Source organism: Chionomys nivalis, chromosome 7 (genome assembly GCF_950005125.1).
Source record: "Chionomys nivalis chromosome 7, mChiNiv1.1, whole genome shotgun sequence".
Lineage (NCBI taxonomy): Eukaryota > Metazoa > Chordata > Mammalia > Rodentia > Cricetidae > Chionomys > Chionomys nivalis.
In genome coordinates, this window is record NC_080092.1 from 66,886,629 (window position 1) to 66,913,648 (window position 27,020).

The window sequence follows — 27,020 nt, forward strand, 5'->3', positions numbered from 1 at the left end:
TAGACACTGCTTTCTTAGAGAAGGGGACAAACAAAAATCAAGAAAGCAATGGTGTTAAAAGAAAAACTTTCCATCAATTTTCACTAAAGCTAATATAGTCATTAGAAAACTTCTTGGGGGCTGGAGAGATGGCTCAGAGGTTAAGAACATTGCCTGCTCTTCCAAGGGTCCTGAGTTCAATTCCCGGCAACCACATGGTGGCTCACAACCATCTGTAATGAGGTCTGGTGCCCTCTTCTGGCCTGCAGGCATACACAGACAGAATATTGTACACATAATAAATAAATATTTAAAAAAAAAAAAAAGAAAGAAAAAGAAAACTTCTTGGATGGCAGGTGAGATGGCTCAGAGGCTTTGGGCAAGTGAAGCCTGATGCCTGAGCTCACCCCTGTAACCCATGTGAAGAATAGAACCAGCTCCCAAAAGCTGTCCTGACTTCCACATGTGCAATGTGTCATGTGCAAGGCCCTACACAAACACATATGAAATAAATTAAAATGTAATAAAAATAAATGAAAATCCATAAAAGTGTAGATATTATTTCATAAAATTCAGGCCCCACCTCCCACGGAAGAGATGGTTCTCACTACAGGCATGGGAGAGCTGGACTGGATGACATGGGCTTCTATGAGCTGGGTCCACCTCCCATCTGAGTGGGACAGTCCCAGTGGCCCAGACTGACAAGCTCAGCTAGCACCCAGACCCACAGGCTGGGCCTGGAGCTGGCCCACCCTATCATCTACCCGATCTATGACCCGCTGGAGCATGTGAAGGGACTGGTCCTGCAGAACAGTAACTGCAGGATTTCTATGACTGGGCAACACTAGGAGATCTGAGGAGTTTCCGTGAAGCAGTGATGATGGTGAGCCAGAGACCCTGAACCAGCGAACATTTTGTGGGAGGAGCTGACTGGACAGAAGGGTACAATGTATGACACACCACAGCTCCTAATGCCACTAGGATGGATGAAGAGGTATTGGAAAGACAGAGGAGCGAGGTGGTTGTTTTGTATTGTTTTGTTGTTACTATTTTGGGTGGTTCTTTGGGGGGGGCATGCTGCAGAGCTGGGGTGGATGTAAAGGGACTAAGAGGTGAACATGATTGAGGTACATGATGTAAAATTCCCAATGAATCAATAAAGAATTATGTAAAACTAAAAATACATTTTAATTCTACATGAAAAAATAAATATCTATCTGCCACTCAAATTCACTTTTGTCTTTAATAAATGGTGAATTATATGTTAAAAAATCATGAGTGACACGTTGGCTAACCTCATTTTTTGGATAACTCAGGCTGTTCTTTAAAAACAGCACTGAAGCAGAAAAGTGGGCCTGAGTGTTGCTTCTGTGGCTTACTAATTTAGAAGTTTCAAACTCCTTAATACTTTCCTCCAGGAGTCCCATTGAAGGTTGCTGTTATTAAATATCTGGAATTATCTCTCCACTAGAGTGGCCACTAACTACATCTGGCTAGCAAGCATAAAATAAACACTAAGTGAAAACTGAGCATCTGTGAAAAAAGAGCAATCCCATTAACACTCTGATTTCATATGAAATAGTATACTGTAACTAAGAAATTAAATCTACAATAATAAGGCCAATGGCGTCACCTCAAAGAGGAGTAAAGATTATGCAAGGACAATCTTTCCAGTGGTTGTGCAACTCTTATGAACTGAAACTTTTTAATACAGCTAATGAAATTTTAATGTGTGGCTCACACTATTTGTGTTCAGGGATACTACTCTGGAATATCACCCATAACAGCAAGTAGACTGCCATGTTCTACTGCATTTATTTCTAATTTGGGATTAGAATTTTGGGATTTTTTCTAAAAAATTTTGTGATAGAACACAGAATATGGAAACAATACAAACACTAAATACCCAGCACAGCAAAGAACTGGTTCAAAATCCTTACCCCAAACAAATTGCTTACAATATAAGATTTCAATTAGCCTAGGACTATTACAGAATATTTGTTTAACAGTGCAAAGATGTGTTGCATTTGTTTAACTATGTAAAGATGTGTTACATTTGTTTAATTTATATAAAGTATGTTGCTGTTTTACTTTGCCTGCCTAAGGCACCTGATTGGTCTAATAAAAAGCTGACCAGCCAATAGCATAGTTGAGATATAGGTGAGACTTCCAGGCAGAGAGAATAAGTAGGAGGAAAATTTAGGCTTGAGGAAAAAAGAAGAGGAGATGCCAGGGAGATGCCAGGGGCCAGCAAGCAAGACAGAGGAAGCAGGAGAATAGGACATACAGAATGAAAGGGAGTAAGTCCCTAGGTAAAACATAGATGAATAAAAATAGTTTAAATTAACTTTAAAAAATATGTTTAAAAAGATAGTGGGACAAGCCTAAGCTAAGGCTGAGCACTTATAATCAATAATAGGTTTCTTTATTTGGGAAGCTGGTTGACAGAGCAAAGAAAATTCCAGCTACATAGCACTTCTTTACAGTAGTAATCAGAGGTAAGATGAGCAGCTACTGCACCTTCCTGCAGTTGTTTCGGAGAGTGGTTTTTGGCATTACTAGTCAGGAGCATCCGCCGTAACAGCGCATCAGTCCCTGTGATTTCTTCTTCACAGATCCAGTCATCCACAATACACAAATGTGGGTAATTGGTTGCTAGAAGACGCAGTAAAGCTGAGTGCAGCCCTTTCAAAACAAAAACAAAAAACAAAACAAAAAAAACCAGTAAGTTAACTGGACTCTTAGTCTCTCTCAAAGAATCCTCCCCACCCTATATGTTCAGCAGTCCACAGCCATAAGGAAGATAAGTGTCGCTAACAATGTTTGTCATAGCACTCTTTGAGCTCTCTAGCATCAGAACTTAAGAAACCGTCTTCATATGCAGAGTGAAGACACCATGCTTGGAACTAGGGCAGAAACAGCAGTCCAGAGCACTTCTGCAGGTACATACCAAGTTTCAGGAAGTTCTAGGTAGGCTTGGAGCTGGAATCATGGCTGTTCAGAAGTAGAGGTAATAACAGCCTAAATTCAAGGTCTTGCCTCAGATACACACTGAGTTCAAGGCGAGCCTGGCAACTTAGTGAGACATTACCTCAAAACAAAGACTGAAGTGTAGAAAAATGGCGGAGGACTTGCCTCACTTGTGGGAGGGCCTAAGTTCAATGCTAATAGCTGAAAAGATTTCTTTTTTTAATTTAAGAAAACAAATCTGTGTAGCATTTTAAATAAAAGTCCCAAGAAAACTAACTCGCAGTAAGCTCAGGATGACCTGGCAGCAAACCTTCCCCAGCTTTCTTTACCTTACCCCACTGCGCGACTCTCATCAGGAAAGCTGTTTCACATAGCTTGTTTCAGGAGCTCAAAAGAGAAAAAACAAAAACAAAAGCTTCTCAAGGGCTAAGATGATCATGTGCCACCATGGCTGACCTCAGGACTCTACACTAAAAAAGGCACTGTAACAACCCAAGTGCGCTGAACTTGAAATCTCTAAACACGTGGACAACTAAAACTACTCCCAACAGTCAGAGACATGCAAACCCATCTACATATTGTACTCTTTTCAGTAAAACATGTTAATTGGCCAGTGCTGCCAAATACTGTCCCAACTTCTTAGAAACAGACTATGTAAAGCTATAATAAACGCAGCCATCTGGCTGACCATGTCCAACAAAGGCTCATGTTCCTCTTCCAAACCAGCCACAACAATAAAAGAGAAGAAAAATCATAACTTCAAAGACAGAGGAAAACCACACTGAAACATGAAAGGTGGTTTATTAAAAAAAAATCGACTTTCTAAAATTATTACACATCTATTTAATAATATTTACAATTGAACTATTAAATCCATATTAATATTTCATGAACTATTATGGAGGAGTTTCAAAAAATAAAGTAAATCTGCATGAACTGATATGATACTTATCCAAGACTCCAAGAAAAATGACCTCAGAAGAGGCAGAGGGTTGAAGATATAGTTCAGTGATAGAGTACTAGCTTAATGTAAGGCCCTCAGTGCAAATTTCAAGTAATGAAAAAGGAAACATGAAAAAAGGAAGCAGTATATAATATCATTCATATTTTAATACATTATTATGTGAATATCTATTAGATTCAACCACATGAAATTGATGTTCTCTATGTCAAAGACAGCCTGCACCTTTAGGATAGTTGGATTAATGAGTTCTTAGATTTATAGTGTCGTGGAAGTGATATACACATGGTAAAGACTACACTCTGAAATCATTACAAGGTAGCAATATGAGACAAACTCTTGGGCTACAACCAGGCAGCAGCAGCAGGTAGCTCAGTTAGCCTTACACTCACGGGGGAAAACAGGCGCTACTCCAAGGTGCACTGGACTGCTGAGCCTCAGTGCCCTGTAGCTTAAAGGGAGCACATGTTTCATTGTTTTTGAAACAGGATCTCACTGTGTAGCTTGGGCTATTCTGGAACTCCCCTGTAGACCAGGATGACCTCGAACTTACAGAGACCTCACGGCCTGAGCCTCCCGAGCGCTATGATTACAGGTTGAGCCACTACACCTGGCCACAAATGCATTTTAGATTTGACATAATTACAGCTTACAACAGGGTTATATCCAAATAACCTCATCATAAGATGAAAGAAATTAAAAGTAGTGGGCACCCATACATAGCAGGTGTGTACCCCAATGCCCAAATATCAGCAATTGTATCTGGGTCACCCTATAAGGAAACAGCTGCAGTTCTACAGGGGAGAGGCGATCTGTAGGGGTAAAGTAATGGATTTAGTGAGAGAAGCAGAAATCATTTTCGTTTCTTAATTGTTTGTTTTGATTGGGTTTTTTGACACAGGGTTTCTCTGTAGCTTTGGAGACTGTCCTGGAACTAGCTCTTGTAGACCAGGCTGATCTCGAACTCACAGAGATCCGCCTGCCTCTGCCTCCTGAGTGCTGGGATTAAAGGCGTGCACCACCACTGTCCAGCGAATTGTTTACAATTTTAACACTGACTACAACTTATTATATATCTACATATATTGTATGTTGTATATTATATATACAACAAACTTTAGCAAAGAAAAATAAATAAAACAAGTAATACCTCCCAACTCTTGCTGCAGTCCTTGAGCCTGTCGAATAAGGAACTTGATAGGAATCTGGTCCATTAAAGAAGAAGAATATGATTTGGGTTTCCTTTGCATGGAAGCTGCCAGTAAAAGACAAAAAGTATGAAGTAAGAGAGTATCAAAAAAAAAAAAAAAAACCCTTAACTTTTAAAACAAACAGGAACAAGACAATTTGAAATTACTTTTAATTCACTTAATATATGGATGTTTTAAAGATGAAAACAGCTATGAAAATAGTGGCTATAAGGGAAAAACAGGGCAAGACTTAGAAAGCGCCCTGAATTGAAATGTGCTGCACTGAAAGAGCTCAGTCAAGACTTCCCCACGTCTATTAGGAAAGCCCAAAGCAGTCATAAACACAGACTTAGAGCATGATGATTCCAATACGAATTATAAAATACCAGGCGGGTGAGAAAAAAGGACTGAGGAGTTAAGAGCACTGGCTGTTCTTCCAGAGGATCCAGGTCTAATTCCCAGCACCCACATGGTATCTCACCAACTGTCTGTAACTCCACCTCCAGTGGATTCAACACTCCCCACACAGACATACATGCAGGCAAAACACCAAGGCACATAAAATAAAAATAAATCATAAAAAAATATAAATAAATCAATACATGAAACACCAGCATTACAGGCACACGTCTGTAATCCTAGCACATGGGAGGTGGAGGCAGGATCAGAAGTTCAAGGCATCTTCAGCTAAATAGTAAATTTATAGCCAGCCTGGGCTACCTAAGACACTATCTTTAAAGAACAAAAAGAGCTTTGAATACGTTATTTATGATACCTGGTGACTATCTATATAAAGGATGTTAAACAATGTGAATTTGACTTCCTTCTTGCCTATATCCTACCCCCTGTTAGCAACATCTACTCTTTTTATTTTTAACAAGTCCAACTTAATTCCTTTGTATGCTATTCCATTTTAAAGCCTATTTCACCCATGGTCACTATGGTCTGACTTTCCTGCCTCTAAGTTTTCATCTCCTTAATACAACCTTCATCCTGCAGCCACAGTCCTCTTCTGTAAACACCGTTCACCAAATCCTGTGCCTCTAACTCCACTCTCAAACCTCTGTGGAGTGCTGTAGCCACATACAGTCACGGTCTCTGCCAGCAACTGCCGCCTCACCTCTAGCTCATTCTTCTGTATTCGAATCTAAGTATTTTGCAGTAAACCATGTGAACATATGAAATTTTCAGGTTACCTATACTGTACAAAAGGATATCCAAATAGCCAATATAATTATTTATTCTTTTTCAAATGGCAAGATGTAAATCCTTTTTTTAAAAAAAGAATAAGATGTAGATCAGTGTTATTCGGGGCTGCAAAATGACTCTATGGGTAAGGACACTTGCCATCAACCCTGAAGATATAAACCCACTCCTAGTACCCACATGAGGGAAAAAGAAAACTAACTCTTTTTTTTAAAAGATTTATTTATTCATTTATTATGTATACAGTGTTTTGTCTGTATGTGCATCTGCAGGCCAGAAGAAGGCACCATATCTTATTACAGATGGTTGTGAGCCACCATGTGGTTGCTGGGAATTGAACTCAGGACCTCTGGAAGAACAGCCAGTGCTCTTAACCGCTGAGCCATGTCTCCAGCCCAAAAACTAACTCTTAAGTTGTCCTATTGAGTCCCTATCTACACTGTGTCATGGCACAGATGAATACACACCAGTGTAAGATAAATAAATAAAGAAATGAAATAATTGTCTGTTTAGACCAAATACCTCTTAATACAATTACCCACATAAGTTAGTAAATTTTCACCCTAGTTTGCTAAAAATCTTTTACAAACTAAGTAAGAATTTATCAGAAAACAGCTCAAATAATGGTTATAGGTTCCAGTATCCTGGTTCCAACACTCAGCGTCCCAGTGCCTCCCACAGACTCAGCAGCCTATCTCAGCACCACTGTGAAGGGTACATGAGGACACGGATGTCAACTGCCTGCTTCACAACAAGGACTCAAATGTTAATTTGTTTATCAAGATCTAAGGCTAGCGCTAAAGGTCTTCACCTCAAGGCTTGTGTGGGGCATGTGGTGTCTACCTGCTGAGGTATCTTGCTCCTCCACCTCCACCTTTTTGCCCTTTGAAATAGATTCTCTCTGTGGTCCAGAATGGTCTAAAATATGCTTTGGTTTTCTTGTTTCAACCTCTCATGTGGTTTAGCATGCACAAGTCTTTGGCCTCAAACTCAAAACCTCCTAAAAAACTTTATACTTAAAAAAAGATTGGGGTGGGGGGATAACTCAGTGATTAAGAACACTTGCTCTTCCTGAGGACCTGGGTTTGGTTCCTGGAAACCACATGGTAGCTCTCACTCCAGTTCCAGGAGATCTGATGTCCTTTCCTGACCTCCTCAGGCACCAGACATGTATGCAGTACACACACATACATGCAGGCAAAACACTCAAACACATAAAATAAAACAATAAATATTTTTACATTATTATTATTTTTTTTTTTTTTTTTTGGTTTTTCGAGACAGGGTTTCTCTGTGGTTTTGGAGCCTATCCTGGAACTAGCTCTTGTAGACCAGGCTGGTCTCAAACTCACAGAGATCCGCCTGCCTCTGCCTCCCGAGTGCTGGGATTAAAGGCGTGCGCCACCACCGCCTGACTTTACATTATTTTTTTAAAAGATGAAAATTTTTTACTTAAGTCTTCAAGATCAACTTAACGTGAAATATCAGTGTCGAAGTTTCTTGAGAGCTAGGAACTTGTTAGGATAATTGCTAGGCTTTAGAAGGCTCTGGGGTTGCCTGGTAAGACGGCTCAGTGTGCTCAAGGGCTTGAGTGCAATCCCCAAAACCCATATTAAAAACCAGCAGTGGGGCTGGAGAGATGGCTCAGAGGTTAAGAGCATTGCCTGCTCTTCCAAAGGTCCTGAGTTCAATTCCCAGCAACCACATGGTGGCTCACAACCATCTATAATGAGATTTGGTGCCCTCTTCTGGCATGTATGTATACTAAATAAATAAAGTCTAAAAAAATAAAAATAAAAAATAAAAAAAATAAAAAATAAAAACCAGCAGTGACTCATGCACTCTAGCAGGAGATGCAAGTAGGAAACGGGGCAACCAGTCAGAAGTTCAAGACATGGCCTCGAACACAAGATGGAAGGAGAGAAACAACTCTTGAAAAGTTGTCCTCTGACCTCCAACCATATTCAAACCATTCAAGCTTGTGATGTACGCAAAGCTTGGTTGAGAGAATACTTGCTTAGCATGCACAATCCCCTAGGGTTGAGTCATGAATGTGGCATAGCAGCAAACATGTGTACTCACAGCATTTGCAAGGTAGAGGCAAGAGAACCAGAAGTTCAAGGCCATCCACTGCAGCACAGTGAGTTTGAGACCAGCTGAAACACATGAGATCCGGTCTCAAAAGACAAAAGACGGCTCAGCAGGTAAAGTGGCTGCCACACAAGCCTGACAACCTAAGGTAAATTTACATAAAGGTAAAAGAGGAAGGGCTGGAGAGATGGCTCAGAGGTTAAGAGCATTGCCTGCTCTTCCAAAGGTCCCGAGTTCGATTCCCAGCAACCACATGGTGGCTCACAACCATCTGTAATGAGATCTGGTGCCCTCTTCTGGCCTGCAGGCATACAGACAGACAGAATATTGTATACATAATAAATAAATAGGTTCGGAACCGGGTGGAAACAAGCTTTAAAAGCCAGGCGGTAGTGGCGCACGCCTTTAATCCCAGCACTCGGGAGGCAGAGGCAGGCGGATCTCTGTGAGTTCGAGACCAGCCTGGTCTACAAGAGCTAGTTCCAGGACAGGCTCCAAAACCACAGAGAAACCCTGTCTCGAAAAACCAAAAAAAAAAAAAAAAAAAAAAAAAAAGAGGAAGATAAATTAGTGGATAAAGAGCTCCATGTGAAGTTATGTGTACCTGAACTTAGATGCTACCCAGAACTCCAATAGAATCAGGCTTGGCTGGAAAAGCCTATATTGCAAAGCCAGGAGGCACAGACAGGAGGACCCAGAGGATAGAGCAAGGCTCTTGGTATCAACTGCTCACTTCTAGACACTTGCAAACATGAACAAATATACATATGCTCTATGTAAACTCATGCAAGCAAACACACAGAACATAAGTGAAATCAATAATAAAATATATTAAAATTTTAACATTACAAATGCATCATATATACAAAAAGAAAAGATTTTCTAACAAAATTCTAATAGTGGTTTTACCTCTAAACAATAAAAATATAGTTTCGGGATTTTTTTCTCATTAAATTAAAATTTTAAAATTTGTAAAATTTTACTATTTATAAATTTTATGTGGTCTCAATACGTATCCTTGGTTGGTCTGGACTTGCTATGTAAACCAGGCTAGCCTTGAATTCAGAGATCTACCTGTCTCTGCCTCCTGGAATTAGAGGTAGCTGTTGCCAAGAAGCCCAGCAGTTCTGTTGTTTTTCGGTGGTTATTGCTGTTCTTTAAGAAAAAAAAGTGACCAAACATAGATACGAGTACTGCTCACCCTCTGAGTGCTAGTGCTACAGACATGAACACTATGCCCAGCAACATTACATAAATAATCAAATAAGTTGAAGATACTGTTGCTCTACAGACATGTAACCTTAGCACATTTCCTCTGTGAATGCTTGGTTTGACTCTAGGGTTGACAGCTGTAAAATTCCCATTTCCTAGCTGGACACAGCGGTTCCTATGTGCCAGACAATGAACAGTGAGTGAGTCTGTTCTGCTGGTGACCAGGAGGAAATTTACAGACAGTGGAAGGACACAGTAGAAAAAGGCAAGAATTCCTCTTCAGATGGCATGAAGCTGGAGGGTGAGTTAAACAAGCCATACTTGTAGCTACTGAGGAGTGAGACTGCAGCCAGGCACGGTGGTTCACACTTGTAATTCAAGACTTACTCGGGAAGTGTGCAGGCAAGAGGGTCAGGAGTTCAGGCAAAACTCGGTTACACAGAGAGTTCAAGCCCAGCCAGGTCTCTAAGAGACTCTGTCTCAAAAACAAAAAGCTAAATAATATATCTGAGACAGGCGGCGGTGGTGGCGCATGCCTTTAATCCCAGCACTCAAGAGGCAGAGGCAAGTGAATCTCTGTGAGTTCGAGGCCATCCTGGTCTAAAGAGTGAGTTCCAGGACAGCTAGGGCTGTTACATAGAGAAACCGTATCTTAAACAAACAAACAAAAAATTATATATCTGATGTTTTTCTTACTAGGTAAAGCAGTCTGTTTTGAGATACTTTTGATACAACTATACTGTACTATGCCCAATTTATAAAGTACTATGTACAGTGTTTTAAAAACAAACACTTGAAATATGCAAGGAGTATTCACATTGTAACTAAGTAATAAGTACAAAGGAAACCATCCTTTATTACTACACATCTTCTTTTGGATGGATACTTAAATTAATGGTATCCTATAAATGTGTACAATTTTTATCTTCTGTCTAAAAGATTTTTAAATGAACATTTAACTAGAATTCATATACATATCTATGTACATTAATATACTCATGTGTGTAAGTATTTTTGAACAAACAATAAATACATGCATGTGTGTTTTAACAGCTATAACACTCCAATATGGGATTCCACCTAGATTCTACCTCTGAACTTCTGTACCCACCGGGTGGTTGCTAATGTTTATTGTAAGGATTAAACCAAAAGACAATTAGCAAAGTGCTGAAACTACAACACAATTCACAGGTAGGAATATATTTGAGGCAAATAATCTCTTGCCTCCAGACAAAAACTGTCTTAACACTGTGACATGTTCTGAAGTTCTTCACACCCCTGGAAGACAAGAAACTAGACCAGAGAAAAGCCCCTAACCGGAGAAAGCTTTGTGAGGGACAGCATCTTCTCACCCACCTCTTTCCATCATCGGAGGACATACTCCAGAGACTGACTGGCTCCAACAGCCCCTCTCGGCACGACACCACTCTCAACAAGTAGTGACACGTACCCTTGTCATCTTAGAAAGTTAGGGCTAGACAGACAGCTCAGTGGTTGAAAGCACAGACACCCACATCAGGTTACTCATAAACTGCCTGTACTCTTAACTCCAGAGATCAATGGGTACCCACACATGTGGTGGACTAACACACACACACAAAATTAAAAATTTTTATAAACCTTTCCTGACCTTATTTCCCATCACAATTACCATATTGCTTCTCTCTTTTCCTTTAACAATTCCCCAAAGTGCATTCTCTACTCATGGTCTATAATGCTGGGTCCTCTAGCCCTCTTCTGAATTCATTACAATTAGGTTTTCTTTCCCTTTATTTCTTCTTTTATTTTTTTTTTTGTTTTTGTTTTTCAAGACTAAGTTTCTCTGTGTAGCCCTGGCTGTTCCTGAACTCACTCTGTAGTCCAGACCGGTCTCAGACTCAACAGAGATCCGCCTTCCTCTGCCCGCTGAGTGCTGGGATTAAAGGCGTGCACCACCATGCCTGGCCTTATAATTAGGTCCTCATCCTACCATTCTACAGGCAAAGTGATCTCTACCATGCTATTTGCAGACATCAGCTGAACCCCAGTCCTCATCTTCCTCCCTCATTCAAGCTCACCTGACAGCGCCCAGACAGCAGTCATCACTAACTCCTAGCCTCCTTCTTTCGGCATCTAGGACACCATATTGTCCTGGATTTCCTCTACACTCCACTGCTGAGAACCTATCGTAATATCATAATTTTAAATACCATATAGATGCAAAAGACATTCAGTCCTGTATCTACTAGGACACAGCTACCTACTCACTGTCCTCACTTCAAAGAAGGACATCTCTACATATCTAAAGCAGAGCTCCTGATCCCTGCAAACCTAACCTAGGTCCTACAGGTTCTTTCATTTCAAATGACATTTCTACCCCTTATGCCATGGCCCAAAGTCTCTAACCTGACCTTCCTCTCTCAAATCAGATTCATTAAAATAAAAAATAATGCAGCATCTTAGTCCCACAATATGATACCAACGGTCTGAAATCTAGGCTAAAAGAACTTCCTAGCATCTCTTTACTACCTACTCATTAGATTTCCCCGGGCTATCAGACTGACTGTGAGCAAACTACCAGAACCACTCAGCTCTGCTGGACTTACCCAAAGTCTTTGTGTTTGCCAGGAGCGCTTCCTCATAGGAAAGGGTGTAATAGAGCACCAAGAGCTGCGCCGTGATGCTGAAGCGCTGATTGAGGCGGGCGCTGTCACCCTGAGGGGATACAAGACTTTAACACAGTAAACTGCAAGAGCCGCTTTCTTTTTCAAAACAGACAGATTATCCAGTGCTGCTGCACCAAGCATAGCTGGACTGGGAGAGGACTGCTGGGTTAGCAGCAAACTCAAACAACTTTCTGCTCCACTGAAAGGAAGGTTGAGACCACAAAAGGAAACATCCTTTCTTGGTCATTTAAGACAGAGGAAATGTCACAAGGCTTCAGCTACTGCTTCTCCACAGTACTCCCACCAGGCTGCTTCTCAGAGACTTGAAGGAATGGAAGCACTATATGAAATTATCATAAAGAGAACAATTCATAAAATAGATCCTGTATATTTAACTGTGTCTGCGTAAACTGCTACTTTTTCCTGGCAAAATAAGGAAAAAGATTTTCACCCAACTGTCCACAACTGAATCCAAGTGTATCTTTGATTTCCAGGAAGCTAAACAACACCATGTTGGATATGATGAAACGCCCCACAGCCCTTTAGCAGTACATAATTTTCAAGGTACCCATTACACTTTAACAAGAGGCTTCAGCACAACTCCTTGAGCTGTGCACGGTGGAGTAAGCCTATTATTCCAGTATTCCAGAAACTGAGGAAGCAAGATTATGAGTTTGAGACCACCCAATTACAAAGTGAGACACTTTCTCAAAAACTATTCATTCAGGAATACATACAAAAGAGGAATAAATAATTTTTAAAATGATATATAAAAAAGAACTCTTCAATAAGTGCTATTTGACAAACTACTGGCAATTAACACTACTATATGTTTTATTAGTAAGCTAATAAAATCTCATTTGTGTGTGCATAGTATGTATGAGTTTGTAACTGTGTATACAAGGGTTCATACTTATGCATTAATCTGATTTTGAAATCAAAATTACCTATAAGACCTCTAAGGACAAAAAAATAAGGACTAAGCCAGAGATGTAACAGATGTAACGAAACATTATTTTATTTACCCCAATGACTTCCTGGAAAATGTTAAGTATCTCCTGTTCTGTGACTGGCTGATTTGTGGCTTCAGGATTTGATTTAGATGCTGGAGTAAGTATAGAGTTTATGTACACATCAATCAGAGGAAGTAGCTGAGGGTGGAGTGGAGTGGAGGTTTCACACAGCTGTCTGTAAATCCAGTCCTAGAAGAAAACAGCACTGAATCAAGGCAAAGAAAAAAGATCAAAACTATAGAACTGGCCGGGCGGTGGTGGCGCACGCCTTTAATCCCAGCACTTGGGAGGCAGAGGCAGGCGGATCTCTGTGAGTTCGAGACCAGCCTGGTCTACAAGAGCTAGTTCCAGGACAGGCTCCAAAAACCACAGAGAAACCCTGTCTCGAAAAACAAAAAAAAAAAAAAAAAAAAAAAAACTATAGAACTATGTACAGCTTTAAACTGTTTTCATATCAGTGTACTCACCATTAGTTTGGGGAGCTAAAATACACTATCTCTTTTATAATTGCCTTAAAGGTCCTTATCAAGGAATCGAAAAAGACAGTGAAAGACACATGTAAGACAATGAGAAGCCTGGCTCTGGTTGTACGGAGTTTTTGAACAGTCCCTACTCTGTACATTTAGAGATCTGTATGTGTCATGGAAGACTTCCCATCAGAACGAGATTGTGGCAGGGGGTTATTTCCTCTGAGAAACACCCTGATTAAGAAAGAAACTTAGGAGCTGGAGAGATGGCTCAGAGGTTAAGAGCACTGGCTGCTCTTCCAGAGGTCATGAGTTCAATTCCCAGCAACCACATGGTGGCTCACAACCATCTACAGTGCCCTCTTCCTGGCGTTCAGGCAAACATGCAGACAGAGCACTGTATATATAATAAATAAAATAAATCTTAAAAAAAAGAAAGTAACTTAGGTGAGGTGGTTGTGGTGGTGTACACCTTTAATTCTAGCATTGAGGAGGCAGAGGCAGGAGGATCTCTGTGAGTTCAAGGCCAGCCTGGTCTACAGAGCAAGTACCAGGACAGGCTCCAAAGCTACACAGAGGAAACTTGTCTTGAAAAAAAAAAAAAGAGAGAGAGAGAAAATAATACTGTACATTTTGTAAATAGGTTATGATATTGTTTTAAAAATCTAAAATTTGGTTCTTAATAATAATAAACTACATTATTACCTTAATACTAATAATTAATTAATTAACTACATAAATAAACTAGCAATTTATCTAACTACCAAACAGTATATATATATAAACCACAGGAAAGGACTACAGTTACAGTTGAAAATTTAAATGTAAAGTCCTACTTTTATTGACACTTTGTGCTTAGTAAACGATCGACTCCTGAGAAGTTGGTAAATACAATGAATGGGCAGAAACCCAGTAATGTTGGCACTCAGGTTGCTGGTGACAGGGACTCGAACTGCATGAGCTGTGACAACCTAAAAGGGAAAAACAGCATTAAGATAATAAAATAGTAACACATAAAATAACAAACTCAAAATTAGTTTGAGAAAAGGCGTAGTATACAGACTATCATCCATGAGGATGAATGATGAGAATCAACTGGTATAAGTTTTAATTTTTTTGTTTTATTTTAAGACAGGATCTCATGGAGATCAGTCTGGCCCTAACTCTCTATATCCTAAGGATGGTGACCCTGAACTCTTAATCCTCTTATTTCTTTGTCCTGAGTGCTAGATTACAGGCATGTATACAAACATTTTCATGGTTTTCAAGTGACAAAAAAGTAATTAGGTGTGGACATTCATCCGTAATCTCAGCCACAAGAAGCATGAGGCTCACAAGTTCAAGGCCATCTTGAAGAACTTACTGAGATTTTATCTCACTAAGGCTAGGAATACATCTCAGTGTTATGATGTTTGTCTAGCACATGCAAATTCCTGAGTACAATCCCCAGTACAATCCTAAATACAAATCTCTAATTTTCTATTTATTTTTACACAAACTCATCTAAAGGGCTTGAGGAGTAACTCAGTGTTGCAGCAGTAGCACAGCATACAAAGGCCAATGGCTCCATTTCCAACACTATCACAAAAACTGCAATGAAAAGAAATAAGTACACAAATGCACATGTGATAATATTAAAAACATAGCTTAGTAGCTGGGCTAATTTACTCTACAGAAGCCCCTTTTCCTTTCACATCTACTTTTGACATGAATAAAATACAAGACTACCATGTTACTTCTCTTTTGAAGGGTTGCTGTGAGGGCTAATTTCTTTTCTAGTAGTTAGATGAGCTGGACCTGCTGGCACACTGCTGAAATCTCAGCACTGAGGAGGCTGGGCAGGAGGACCGCAGAAAACTCAGAGCTTACAACAAGCTTAGCCTATATAATAAGTTCCAGTCCAGCCAGGACTTTAGAGTGAGGAAATTATATAATTTCCTCCTGAGACAGATATATACATGAGTGAATTGACAAATGAATATGAAAACTAATTTTTACTTTTAGAAGTAACTTACTGAAAAGAAAATTATTCCTGGATTTATCCACAGACAAGGGTGATAAAGCCAAATAGATATAAATAAAAGACTAAGGAACCAAAGTAAAGACTTAAGCTGTTTTCTCAGAGAAATCCAAATGGTTAGCCCACATAAATACAACACCAATATCTACAACCACACCCTTAAGTAACCACTTAAAGTTTTCAAGAATATATAAACTCAACATACACTGTTTGTAGTGGTATTTTGTTTGTTTTTTAACAAATAAAGTTTGCCTAAACATCAGAGTGTAGAGCTAAACCACTAGGGGCCAGGCGGTGGGGGCCCACACCTTTAATCACAGTATTTGGGAGTCCCAAGCCTTTAATCCCAGCACTAGGGAGGTGGAGATGGGAAGGGATATGGCTGGGCAGAGAGAGGAATATAAGGCAGGAGGAGACAGGAGCTCAGTGCAGTCTGAGGAGGCAGTCTGAGGACGGGATCGCCCCTTTGGTCTGAGGATTCAGTAGAGGTAAAAGGTCTCGAGTGGCTGCTGCACTGCTTCTCTGATCTCTCAGCTTTCACCCCGATATCTGACTCCAGGTTTTATTTAGTAAGAGCAACTAGAACTCGTGCTACAACTGTTTTATAATGAGTTATGTTAAGTGAATTATTCACAGAGAGTTTAAAGATGAAATAAATTATCATTAAAAATTTAAGATGGCAAAAAAAAAAAAAGACCACTTTATTCTTCTAAGTAGTTTAGTCAGTAGCTAACAAAAGGAAGTACCTGCTCAGTAAAGATCTCCTGTGTGAAGATGGTCTTCATCCTGCTCAAGGAGCTTGGCTTAATCACAATCTACAACAGTAAAAAGAGTTCCAACAGCATGTAAAACTGGATGAAATACAATTACTCTCATGAATTTATTATCCAAAACGGGTATGATGTACAATATTAATGTTCAAAAGTTAAACTTTTCTTTCAAGCCTGACACAAGAGATGCACTTGTATGTATGCTTGTAGTCTCAGGCACCTTGGAGGATGAGGCAGGAAGAACGAGAACCCAGGAGATCAGAAGCAACCTGGGCAATATAGAGAATGTCTGTCAAAAATAAACATAAAACATCTTTTTAAATTACTTAATAAAGAGTACTAACTATTGGCACTAGCTAATAGCTACTACCACTAACTACCAGGGAAGAGGTTTATCCAAGAAATGGAGACAAGAAACATACATATTTCATATACATATACACTTTGTTATACACGTGACACTCCACACCATGTACTTCAAATGGACTAACATTTAAAATCAATGGAGAACTGAAGTATATATAACTCAGTGAAAGGGTGCTTGCCTACTATAAGTGAAGTCCTGTGTTTGTTCACTAGAACTGAGAAAAAAGATTTAAATGCAGAGCATAAAACCACAAGTAAACTAGAAGAAAGTCTAGTAAGCTGAGTGTGGCGACTCACACCTATAAACCAGCACCTATGTGGAAAAGGAGGGGAATCACATGACAGGTTGAGCCAGTCTGAGCTACAAAGCAAGTCCTTCTCTCAAAAAAACAAAAAGAATGAAAGAACTAGCTTTACTAATAATCAACAAAATATAAAACAAGTGGGACCATTCTTCACCAATCAAATTTGCAGGCCAGACATAGTGATGCACGCCATTAATCCCAGCACTCAGGAGGCAGAAGCAGGCCAATCTCTATAGGTTTGAGGTCAGCAAGGTCTATATACCAAGTTCCAGGACAGTCCAGGTTATATAGAGAGACCTCATCTCAATGAATAAATATATAAATAAATTTAAAAGAAAAAGATAAAAAGAACGGGGCTGTCTAGACATGGTAAGATATCAGGAAATCAAGGGCTCTCATGCATCAATGTGAACAATGATACTGGAAAAATCTCTACAAAAAATAACCTGACAGTATTCAGCAGACTCACATTTTTATTTAGTAACTGCTTGCCACAGTTTTATCTTAAACAGTTTGAGAAATATTAAGAGGGGCTGGAGTGATGGCTCAGTGGTTAAGAGCATTGCCTGCTCTTCCAAAGGTCCTGAGTTCAATTCCCAGCAACCACATGGTGGCTCACAACCATCTGTAATGGGGTCTGGTGCCCTCTTCTGGCCTGCAGACATACACACAAACAGAATATTGTATACATAATAAGCAAATAAAAAAAAGAGAAATATTAAGATACAGATGTATGACTGCCTATGTGTATATTTACATAAATGAGTTTATTCATTTAAGCTTTATAATAAATTAGAAAATCTACGTAGGAAATAAAAAAAGCCATTGAGACTAGCATGAGTTCCAAGCCAGCCTGTTTCAATCAACAACAAAGAGGACTGGAAGATGACTTAGCAATGGACTGCACCTGCAAAGGACACAAGTTTGGTTCCTAACACCCATGTCAGGTGGCTCACAGCAGCTTGGGACTCCAGCGCCATAAGTTCCCATTCCTCCTCTGACTTCTATCAGCAGTTGTACACATATGCACATACAGACACATACATACATAAAGTTTGAATAAATGTTCTAAAAATTCCTATTTTTCTAGGAATTTTTTTTTTTTTTTTTTTTGGTTTTTTGAGACAGGGTTTTTCTGTGGTTTTGGAGCCTGTCCTGGAACTACCTCTTGTAGACCAGGCTGGCCTCGAACTCACAGAAATCTGCCTGCCTCTGCCTCCCAAGTGCTGGGATTAAAGGCGTGCGCCACCACCGCCCGGCTTTCTAGGAATTTTTTAATAAAACTTCAAACTAGCAAACATCTAAAACTACTTAAAAGAACACAATGTATTTATTTTATACTATTACAGAATGTTCAGTTTAGACACATTTTCTTTCAGAAAAAAAAGATTATTAAAAATTACCTTCATGCCCAGAGTGGAACAGACTAAGTCAATGATAGCGCTAAGCTGGTTGCTATGGAAATACATGGCCACCAATAACAGCATCTCCCCAAAAGAAGCAGAGACCCCTGATGTACTGTCAAAACAGGAGAAAAACTGTGAATTTCCAAGGAGGAGATGAATAAGAGCTTTCTGAACTGAGGGGACACACACGGCTCCTCACCTCTCAAAGTACGCCTCCTCTTTGATCATCCAGCTGAGCCACACCACCATCAGCTGCTCCTGCTCTGGGGTGCTGCGGAGACAACGCGGCGGCAGCTGTGAGCCAGACAGCAAGAAGAAAGCAGTCTGACAGCATTTCTCCCCCCCGCTTTTTTTTTGGATTTTCGAGACAGGGTTTCTCTGTAGCTTTTTGGTTCCTGTCCTGGAACTAGCTCTTGTAGACCAGGCTGGCCTCGAATTCACAGAGATCCGCCTGCCTCTGCCTCCCGAGTGCTGGGATTAAAGGCGTGCGCCACCACCGCCCAGCTTTCCCCTTATTTTTAAAGATTTATTTATTCTTACTTTACACGTATGAGGAATATGCTTACATGTGTACATTTGTACTATGTCATGCCTGGTGTCCCTGAATTCCCTGGAACTAGAATTACAATGGTTCTGAGCCACTATGTGGATGCTAAGAACTGAACCCAGGTCTTCTGCAAGAGCACCAACTGTTATTAACCACTGTGCAATCTCTCCAATCCTGAAGTTATTTTTCCTAGGAGTTATTTTTCTCCTTTATTTTGAAATAGCAACTCAAATTAATGGTTTGCAAATCTGGACCATTAATTATAATTGAAACATGAGACAGTTCTAGAATTCAAGAGATGAAGGATTTGGCCGGGCGGTGGTGGCGCACGCCTTTAATCCCAGCACTCGGGAGGCAGAGGCAGGCGGATCTCTGTGAGTTCGAGACCAGCCTGGTCTACAGAGCTAGTTCCAGGACAGGCTCCAAAACCACAGAGAAACCCTGTCTCGAAAAACCAAAAAAAAAAAAAAAAAAAAAAAAAAAAAGAGATGAAGGATTTGGTTTCATGAATCTAAACTGTCAAAACCTCAAATCTTAGTATATTTGCAAGGTGGAGAGAGTGACATTACTTCATATTCCTTTGAAAAACAAAGGTCTCTGAGGTTAAAATGTTAAAAGAACTATACTAAGGACTGATCACTTACTCCATATAAGAAAATAAAAATCTGGTGAAAATAAAAATCTGATGTTAAAACATAAGCAACAGCTGGGCCAGATTTAATGACTTTAATCCCAGTACTCGGGAGACAGAAGCAGGCAGATCTCTGAGTTCAAAGTGTACAATTATGTAAATTTTCCGATATGCTTTATGGTTTTTTTTTTTTTCCCAAAAAGAACAAGCAACACGCAGAAGATTGTGGGAGGGGAAAATTCAATGACCATCTCTGAAAGTCACTCAAGCAGAGGTGTTAGAGCCAGGCAGTGGTGGCACACGCCTTTAATTTCAGCATTCGGGAGGCAGAGGCAGATGAATCTTTGTGAGTTCAAGGCCAGCTTGGTCTATAGAGTGAGTTCCAGGACAGGCTCCAAACCTACACAGAGAAACTCTGTCTCAAAAAACTAAATAAATAAATAAATAAAATAACTAAATAAATAAATAATTATTATTTCTTTAGGGGGCTGGAGAAATAGCTCAGGGGTTAAGAGCACTGACTGTTCTTCCAGAGGACCCAAGTTCAATTCCCAGCACCCACATGGCAGCTCACAACTGTCTGTAACTCCAGGGATTCTGACAACCTTACAGACATGGATGCAGGCAAAACACCAATGCACATAAAACAATGCACATATATATAAAACAAAAATAAAAGAAGTGTTAGACAAAGAAACCCCAAGAGAAGAACACTGTCATCAAATTAATTCAGGAATATTTCCTAGAACTAACATCTGTTTGTATTAGCAAGGACCGACTGGGTGCTGAGGGTGATACAAACTGGGACAGGAAGTGAAGGAGCATGTGCAATCCCAGAACAGGGGGCTGAACAAGAGCACTGCAGTAAGGGCCAGGCCTACTACACGTTTGCACAGTGAAAGAGGACACCTAAAGGGAGCAGGAATCGGGATGATGTCAGGGAAGCACAACATGGGTAGTTAGAAGACAATGGAACACACATTTTCAAAATCCTCAAAAGAAATTACTTCCTGCTTAAAATTCTACATGCCACCAAACCATTAGCCAAATGTCAGAATGGAGGCCTTTTCAGAAGTCCACCCCTGCTCTGAAGAATTTACCTCCCACATGTCTGCTCTCTAAAGATGCTCAATGAAGAACAATTTCTGTGTATAGCTGCAGAACACTAGATACAGAGGGATCTAGTCAAGACCGGGCAAGATTTCCAAGAAAGATTCAACTGTCTAATGAGTCGGATTAGGTCCAGAGATTTAGCTACACTTTGTTTTTCTGTTGTTCAGTTTTGTGTGTCTGTGTTGCTTTGCTTTGTTTTGTTGTTATTGGTTTTTTGAGACAGGATATCACTATGTAGCCTTGGCTAGTCTCAAACTCATGGTAATCTTACAGGCTTGATCTCCTATGGCTGGGATTAGAAGCATGAATTACCACAACCAGCAAAATTTAGTTTCTCAGGCAGTGGTGATGTATGCCTTTAATTCCAGCACTTGAGAGGCAGGGGTAAGGTGGATCTCTGAGTTCGAGGCCGGGGCCGGCCTGGTCTACAGAGTGAGTTCCAGGGCAGCCAGGACTACACAGAGAAACACTGCCTCAATAAAGGGAAAAAAAAAAAAGAGAGAGAGAGAGAGAGAAACATTTAGTTAATTGTTATTACATAGACTACCAAGAAAATTTAAAACAAAACTGTTTTAAAAGACAGATAAGTAATTACTTAGTCATAATTGAGCTATCAATGTTTACACAGTCATAATATAAACATAAACAACTATATATTGTTCAAATTAAAATTATTCTAACTGTACTAAGATAACAGAAGGAAAAGAAGAAAAGGAAGATATGTAGTATTTCCAGACAGAGAAAAAAATAATAATTGTTCATCTTTGAGAATGGGAATTCAATTAGCTAATACCTAGAAGGGTCATCACCAAAGAAGTAGTGGGGCCAGTGAGATCACTCAAGAGGTGATTTGCCAACAAACCTGACAACCAGAGTTCCATCTTTGAAGCCCACATGGCAGAAAAGGAGAAATGACTCCTGCGAGTTGTCCTCTGACCTCCACACATACATCACAGCACTGGTGTACAAATCACACACACACACACACACACACACACACACACCCCAAGGAGCGAAACACAAAATAAACAGGTATTGAAGTTTGTAAAAAGTTTTTAAACAATGTATTACTAACCCAAAACTACTCAAGAACTAAAAGATAATACCTCCAAAGAAGAAAAAGTAGGAAGGAAAGTTATAAGCCTTCTAAAACTCTTGAAGAACGCTGACTCTTTAAACGATGTTCAGCAGAGACTCTGACAAAGATTAGTAAAACGGTAGTATTCAGAAGATGCTGCTGTCCTTCCACCGAAGGGGACCGTGACTGTCCATGCCTAGGCCAGTCTCTGTGGCAAACTTCTAATAACACACTCTACATTTTCTGGTGGCAGCATACATGCCAGGCAAGCACACCAGCTGCACTGCACACTCGCCCCCATGCATACATTTTTATTTTTTTTTAAATTTATTTATTTATTATGTATACAGTATTCTATCTGTGTGTATGCCTGAGAGCACCAGACCTTATTACAGATGGTTGTGAGCCACCATGTGGTTGCTGGGAATTGAACTCAGGACCTTTGGAAGAGCAGGCAATGCTCTTAACCGCTGAGCCATCTCTCCAGCCCCCCATGCATACATTTTGATAAGGAAAAAAGAGCATATCTCTTTTTTTTTTTTTTCGAGACAGGGTTTCTGTGTGGTTTTGGAGCCTACCCTGGAACTAGCTCTTGTAGACCAGGTTGGTCTCGAACTCACAGAGATCCACCTGCCTCTGCCTCCCAAGTGCTGGGATTAAAGGCGTGCGCCACCACCGCCCGGCTAAGAGCATATCTTGAATGAGCAGAGCGACTATACGGTAAGGTACCTGACAAGTGTAGAAAAGGCCAGCAGCATACAGAAGGAAAGGGAGACAAATCGAACCCCAGCCGGTGTGGCAGGCGGGCGGCTGGTCATCAGCTGCAGCAACTGCTCAGCTTCTTCTTCAGTTGGTCTGAAAGGAGAGAGAAACACAGCGAGAGTTTACACTTATTTATTTGCTTATCTACTTTTAGTTCATGAAGGAAGTGAGTTTTCCAACATTTTAATCCTTCAAGTACAAACTTTTTAACATCACTTTAAAAAAAAATACATTCAGCCAGGCAGTGTTGGCTCACACCTTTAATCCCAGCACTCAGGAGGCAGAGGCAGGTGGGTCTCTGTGAGTTCAAAGCCAGCCTGGTCTACAGAGTGAGTTCCAAGACAGGCTCCAAAGCTACAGAAAATCTCTGTTTCACAAAAACAAAACAAAACAAAACCATTCAATTACCTATTGTGTGTGTGTGTGTGCATATGTATGTGTACATGCACACATGCAAGTATGTAGTACAGTGAGTGCAGAGTACACATCTATTGTGTTGTATGTATATGGTGTGTGTATGTGTGGTGTATGATAGTGCACATGTATGGGCATGTTCATGTCTGTGAACACATGAAGGAGGGTAATTGCCTTGAGGCAAGGTGGATCACTGAAACAGAAACTAGGTGTTCCCACCAGGCTCGATGACCAGAAAGTTCTTGGGACATTTGTATCCCTACCTCACAACAGTGAGGTTACAGGTTTGTACAGCCATGCCCAGTGTTTTAGGTGAGTGCTGGGGATTCAAAACAAGTCATCAAGGTTACAGAGGAAGCATTCTTAAACCCTGAGACATTACCCTGTACTTTCATCATTATTGGCCAATTCTCTTTTCAATTATGTGCTTTTTTAATGGCATATGGATTTATCACTGAGAAATGGAAAACTGTTGTCTCTGCAAAAACCAAATAACGAATAAACTGGGTTCAATGACCAATAGCGTTTCAAGGGAGCAATAGCAGAGGTCACAGACATAACAAGCACATGTTACTCATATGTGGTTATGTGTCCTGCAGAGCTCACGGCAGTTTATACATTATAGAATCATGGGGTTAATGGATTGTATCAACTTAGATTTGAGCCAAACTGATGGGCTAGCATTTGCTTAACTCAGCCATCAGAACTGAAAGGCACATGGGCTGGAGACACACGCAGGAATGTCCCCACACCAGCTGAGGACACTATTAGGAAAGATCTAGTGCAGAGACTTGGAACCTTGTGCTAAAGAACCACATCCTGGGGGCTGGAGAGATGGCTCAGAGGTTAAGAACACTAGCTGCTCTTCCAGAGGTCCTGAGTTCAATTCCCAGCACCCATATGACAGCTCACAACTGTCTGTAACTCCAGTTCCAAGGGATCTGACACCTTCACACAGACACACATGTAGGGAAGACACCAATGCACATGAAATAAATAAAATCAAAAGAAGTATTATGAGAGAGAGCATGCACAGTCCGAGTCAAGGACATGAGGTGCACCCCCCTCTTAAAAAAAAAAAAAAAGAATCTGAAACAGAGGGGTCTTCACCTGACCCGGAGTGGTCGTGGGTCACTCACAGATCTCTCAGAGGTGTCTTCTCAAAGTGGTAAAATCACAGGGTCCTTTACACTGTGATTAAAATCTGATAAAATACTCTCATCCCTCCAATATCTACATAATTCTATTTGTAATCAGAAATTAGATCAAATATTCCTTAAGGACAGTTGGCCTTAGCACCTTCAATCTTGACATAAGCTAGTAAAATTCAAAGCCGGAGCCTCTTAATAAAAGGCCTTGGCTCACTGCTCAGGGATTAGAAACAAGAAGAAAAAGATAAAAGGGTAAAATATAGGATTGAGTACTTGAGTCCAGCAATCCCCATCAAGGCACAGTACAGACGTAAGAGTGCGCTGGCTTTCACAACATGCTCTTCCTTCAGCCCCGAGTACACAGACACAGTGGGCTCCATCTCCACCTCGGCTTCTTCGACAATGCGGGTGCTCCTGACTGTAGGAAGAATGCCCATCAACTCCAGGAGAAGCTGTCTCCTCATCTGCCAAAGGACAGAACCGCTGGGCTCCCTTTTCCTCTGTAAGTGTGAATTGAGAAAAGAGAGAGAGCACAGAGCATTTATCATATTAAAAGGAAGCTGAAGAGAGTTCATCACGCGAGCACTTGCAGTTGAACTCACATGAGGAGCCTGTCATACTGCAGTTCCATTTAAACAAGAAAACGCAAAATCCACACATCCACTCACCCCATGCTGCACGACTGCAGGGGAAAAGCTAAACTAATGCAAACTGAGTTGTGACTAATGTTTAAATAGTACTTTCATCTGAGTACGGCGGCCCACTCTGGAGGCAGAGACAGGATAACTGCTGCACCCAGGCCGGTCTACATGGCAAACTCCAGTACAGCCAGGGCTATAGAACAAAAAACTCAAGTGGGGGGGTGGTGGCTGGAGAGAGGGCTCAAGTGTGCAGAGGACCCGGGCTCAGCCCCACACGGGGAGTCCACCACATGAGGCAGTGCAGCAGCACTTGGTGTCTGGAGACCTCAGAGCCTCAGCTCTGGCTCACCACTAATTATGTGCTGCACGTGTTTTAGTGAACTGCTCTGAACCCCAAGTTCCTTCCTAACAAGGAAGTAAATATCAGTACTGTTTGTGTACCTTTAAAGATACCAGAATTAAGAGCTTATAAATCTATAACCACCACCCCAACCCCAGCTCTTGAGGCAGGGCTATTTCAGTCTTCACTCACTCTTCAAGCTACACTGTACTGGACATGTAGCAAGCACTCAGTGCCTACTAAGAGATGAACAAAGAAAGAGCACACATATGGAAGCAATTCTAAACTATAAAAGGACAGGTGTTTCCTTAGCCAGGGATGGTGGCATATACCTTCAATCATTGCTTGTTACTCTTTTGTTTGGTTTTTGGCCTTTGTTTTTCGACACAGGGTTACTCTGCACAACAGACTTAGTGATACTGGAAGTTACTCTGTAGACCAGACTGGCCTCGAAATCACAGAGATCCACTTGCCTCTGCCTCCCAAGTGCTAGGATCAAAGGTGTGTGTCACCACCGCCCAGCAGTGCTTGTTATACTTAAGACTGATGTCAAAGTAAAGTATAATAAACCTGCCTGAACAAAAACATTAAATTCCGGCCGGGCGATGGTGGCGCATGCCTTTAATCCCAGCACTCGGGAGACAGAGGCAGGCGGATCTCTGTGAATTCGAGACCAGCCTGGTCTGCAGAGCTAGTTCCAGGACAGGTTCCAAAGCCACAGAGAAATCCTGTCTCGAAAAACCAAAAAAAAAAAAAAAAAAAAAAAATTCCAAGAAGAAAAGTGTGTTGTGCACAATGGATGGGCATAGTGACTGCTCAGCACACAGCCACACAACAATCACACAGTGGACATGTGTTTCCTTTCCTTTTAAAAAGCAAAGCTGAAGAGCAGTCTTTAATGGACTGTAAAGAAGTGACTCCTAGCCGGGTGGTGGTGGTGCACGCCTTTAATCCCAGCACTCGGGAGGCAGAGGCAGGCGGATCTCTGTGAGTTCGAGACCAGCCTGGTCTACAGAGCTAGTTCCAGGACAGGCTCCAAAACCACAGAGAAACCCTGTCTCGAAAAACAAAAAAACAAAAAAATAAAATAAAATAAATAAAAAGAAGTGCGTCCTGGATGTAAAATAATGTGATTTCATGGTATAACATACGCATGCTGTCCACCAGAGTGAAACGTGTTGAAAGTCAGTCTGCACAAGCAATTCTACTCAGCAGCACTAAATAAGTGTTTCACAAAAACTAAAGTATTCTCTAAGTTAAAAACTGTTGAGGGGGAAAAAAACATTCAACACAGAAGTCATGCCTATAATCAAACCCAATATTCAAGAGGATTACTTCAAACTTAAATTTGAGGTCAGCCTGGGCTACTATGTTGCAGGGCAGCCTAGGCAACAAAGAAAGAGCCTATTTCAAGAACACAGAAAACAAACAAAAACCTTGTTGTAAAATATAACATAGAGACCAAGCATGCTAACATATACCTATAATCTCATCTACTCAAAGGTAGAGACAGAGGACGCCAAAATCAGTCTAGGCAATCTTGAAAAAGAAGGAAATTGCTTTGCGAGGGTGTTTTCTATAGAGGAGAAGGTTTTCATAATGTAGCCCAGCTGGCACTGAATGTGAGCTGTATCTATTCCACAATCCTGCTTCTAGCTACTAAAGGTATATGTCACCATACCTGGCCAAGGAAAGTCTGACACATGCTACAGAATGAACCTTGAAATCATTAAGGAAATAAC

The 27,020-nt window shown here is 40.7% G+C and overlaps 1 protein-coding gene across 1 annotated transcript in view; it reads right to left on the bottom strand.

Moving 5' to 3' along the window:
- The window catches only part of Ints2 (integrator complex subunit 2), a 51,239-nt gene that overhangs the window by 15,026 nt on the left and 9,193 nt on the right, over window positions 1–27,020 (bottom strand). Inside the window, exons 8-17 of the mRNA XM_057775035.1 lie at window positions 24,571–24,797; window positions 22,700–22,825; window positions 18,801–18,872; window positions 18,599–18,713; window positions 16,501–16,569; window positions 14,571–14,705; window positions 13,280–13,456; window positions 12,195–12,303; window positions 5,061–5,165; window positions 2,500–2,664 (exon numbers count right to left, since the gene is read on the bottom strand). Of these exons, the coding sequence (XP_057631018.1) occupies window positions 2,500–2,664; window positions 5,061–5,165; window positions 12,195–12,303; window positions 13,280–13,456; window positions 14,571–14,705; window positions 16,501–16,569; window positions 18,599–18,713; window positions 18,801–18,872; window positions 22,700–22,825; window positions 24,571–24,797 (1,300 nt within the window). The remainder of the gene's footprint in view (window positions 1–2,499; window positions 2,665–5,060; window positions 5,166–12,194; window positions 12,304–13,279; window positions 13,457–14,570; window positions 14,706–16,500; window positions 16,570–18,598; window positions 18,714–18,800; window positions 18,873–22,699; window positions 22,826–24,570; window positions 24,798–27,020) is intronic.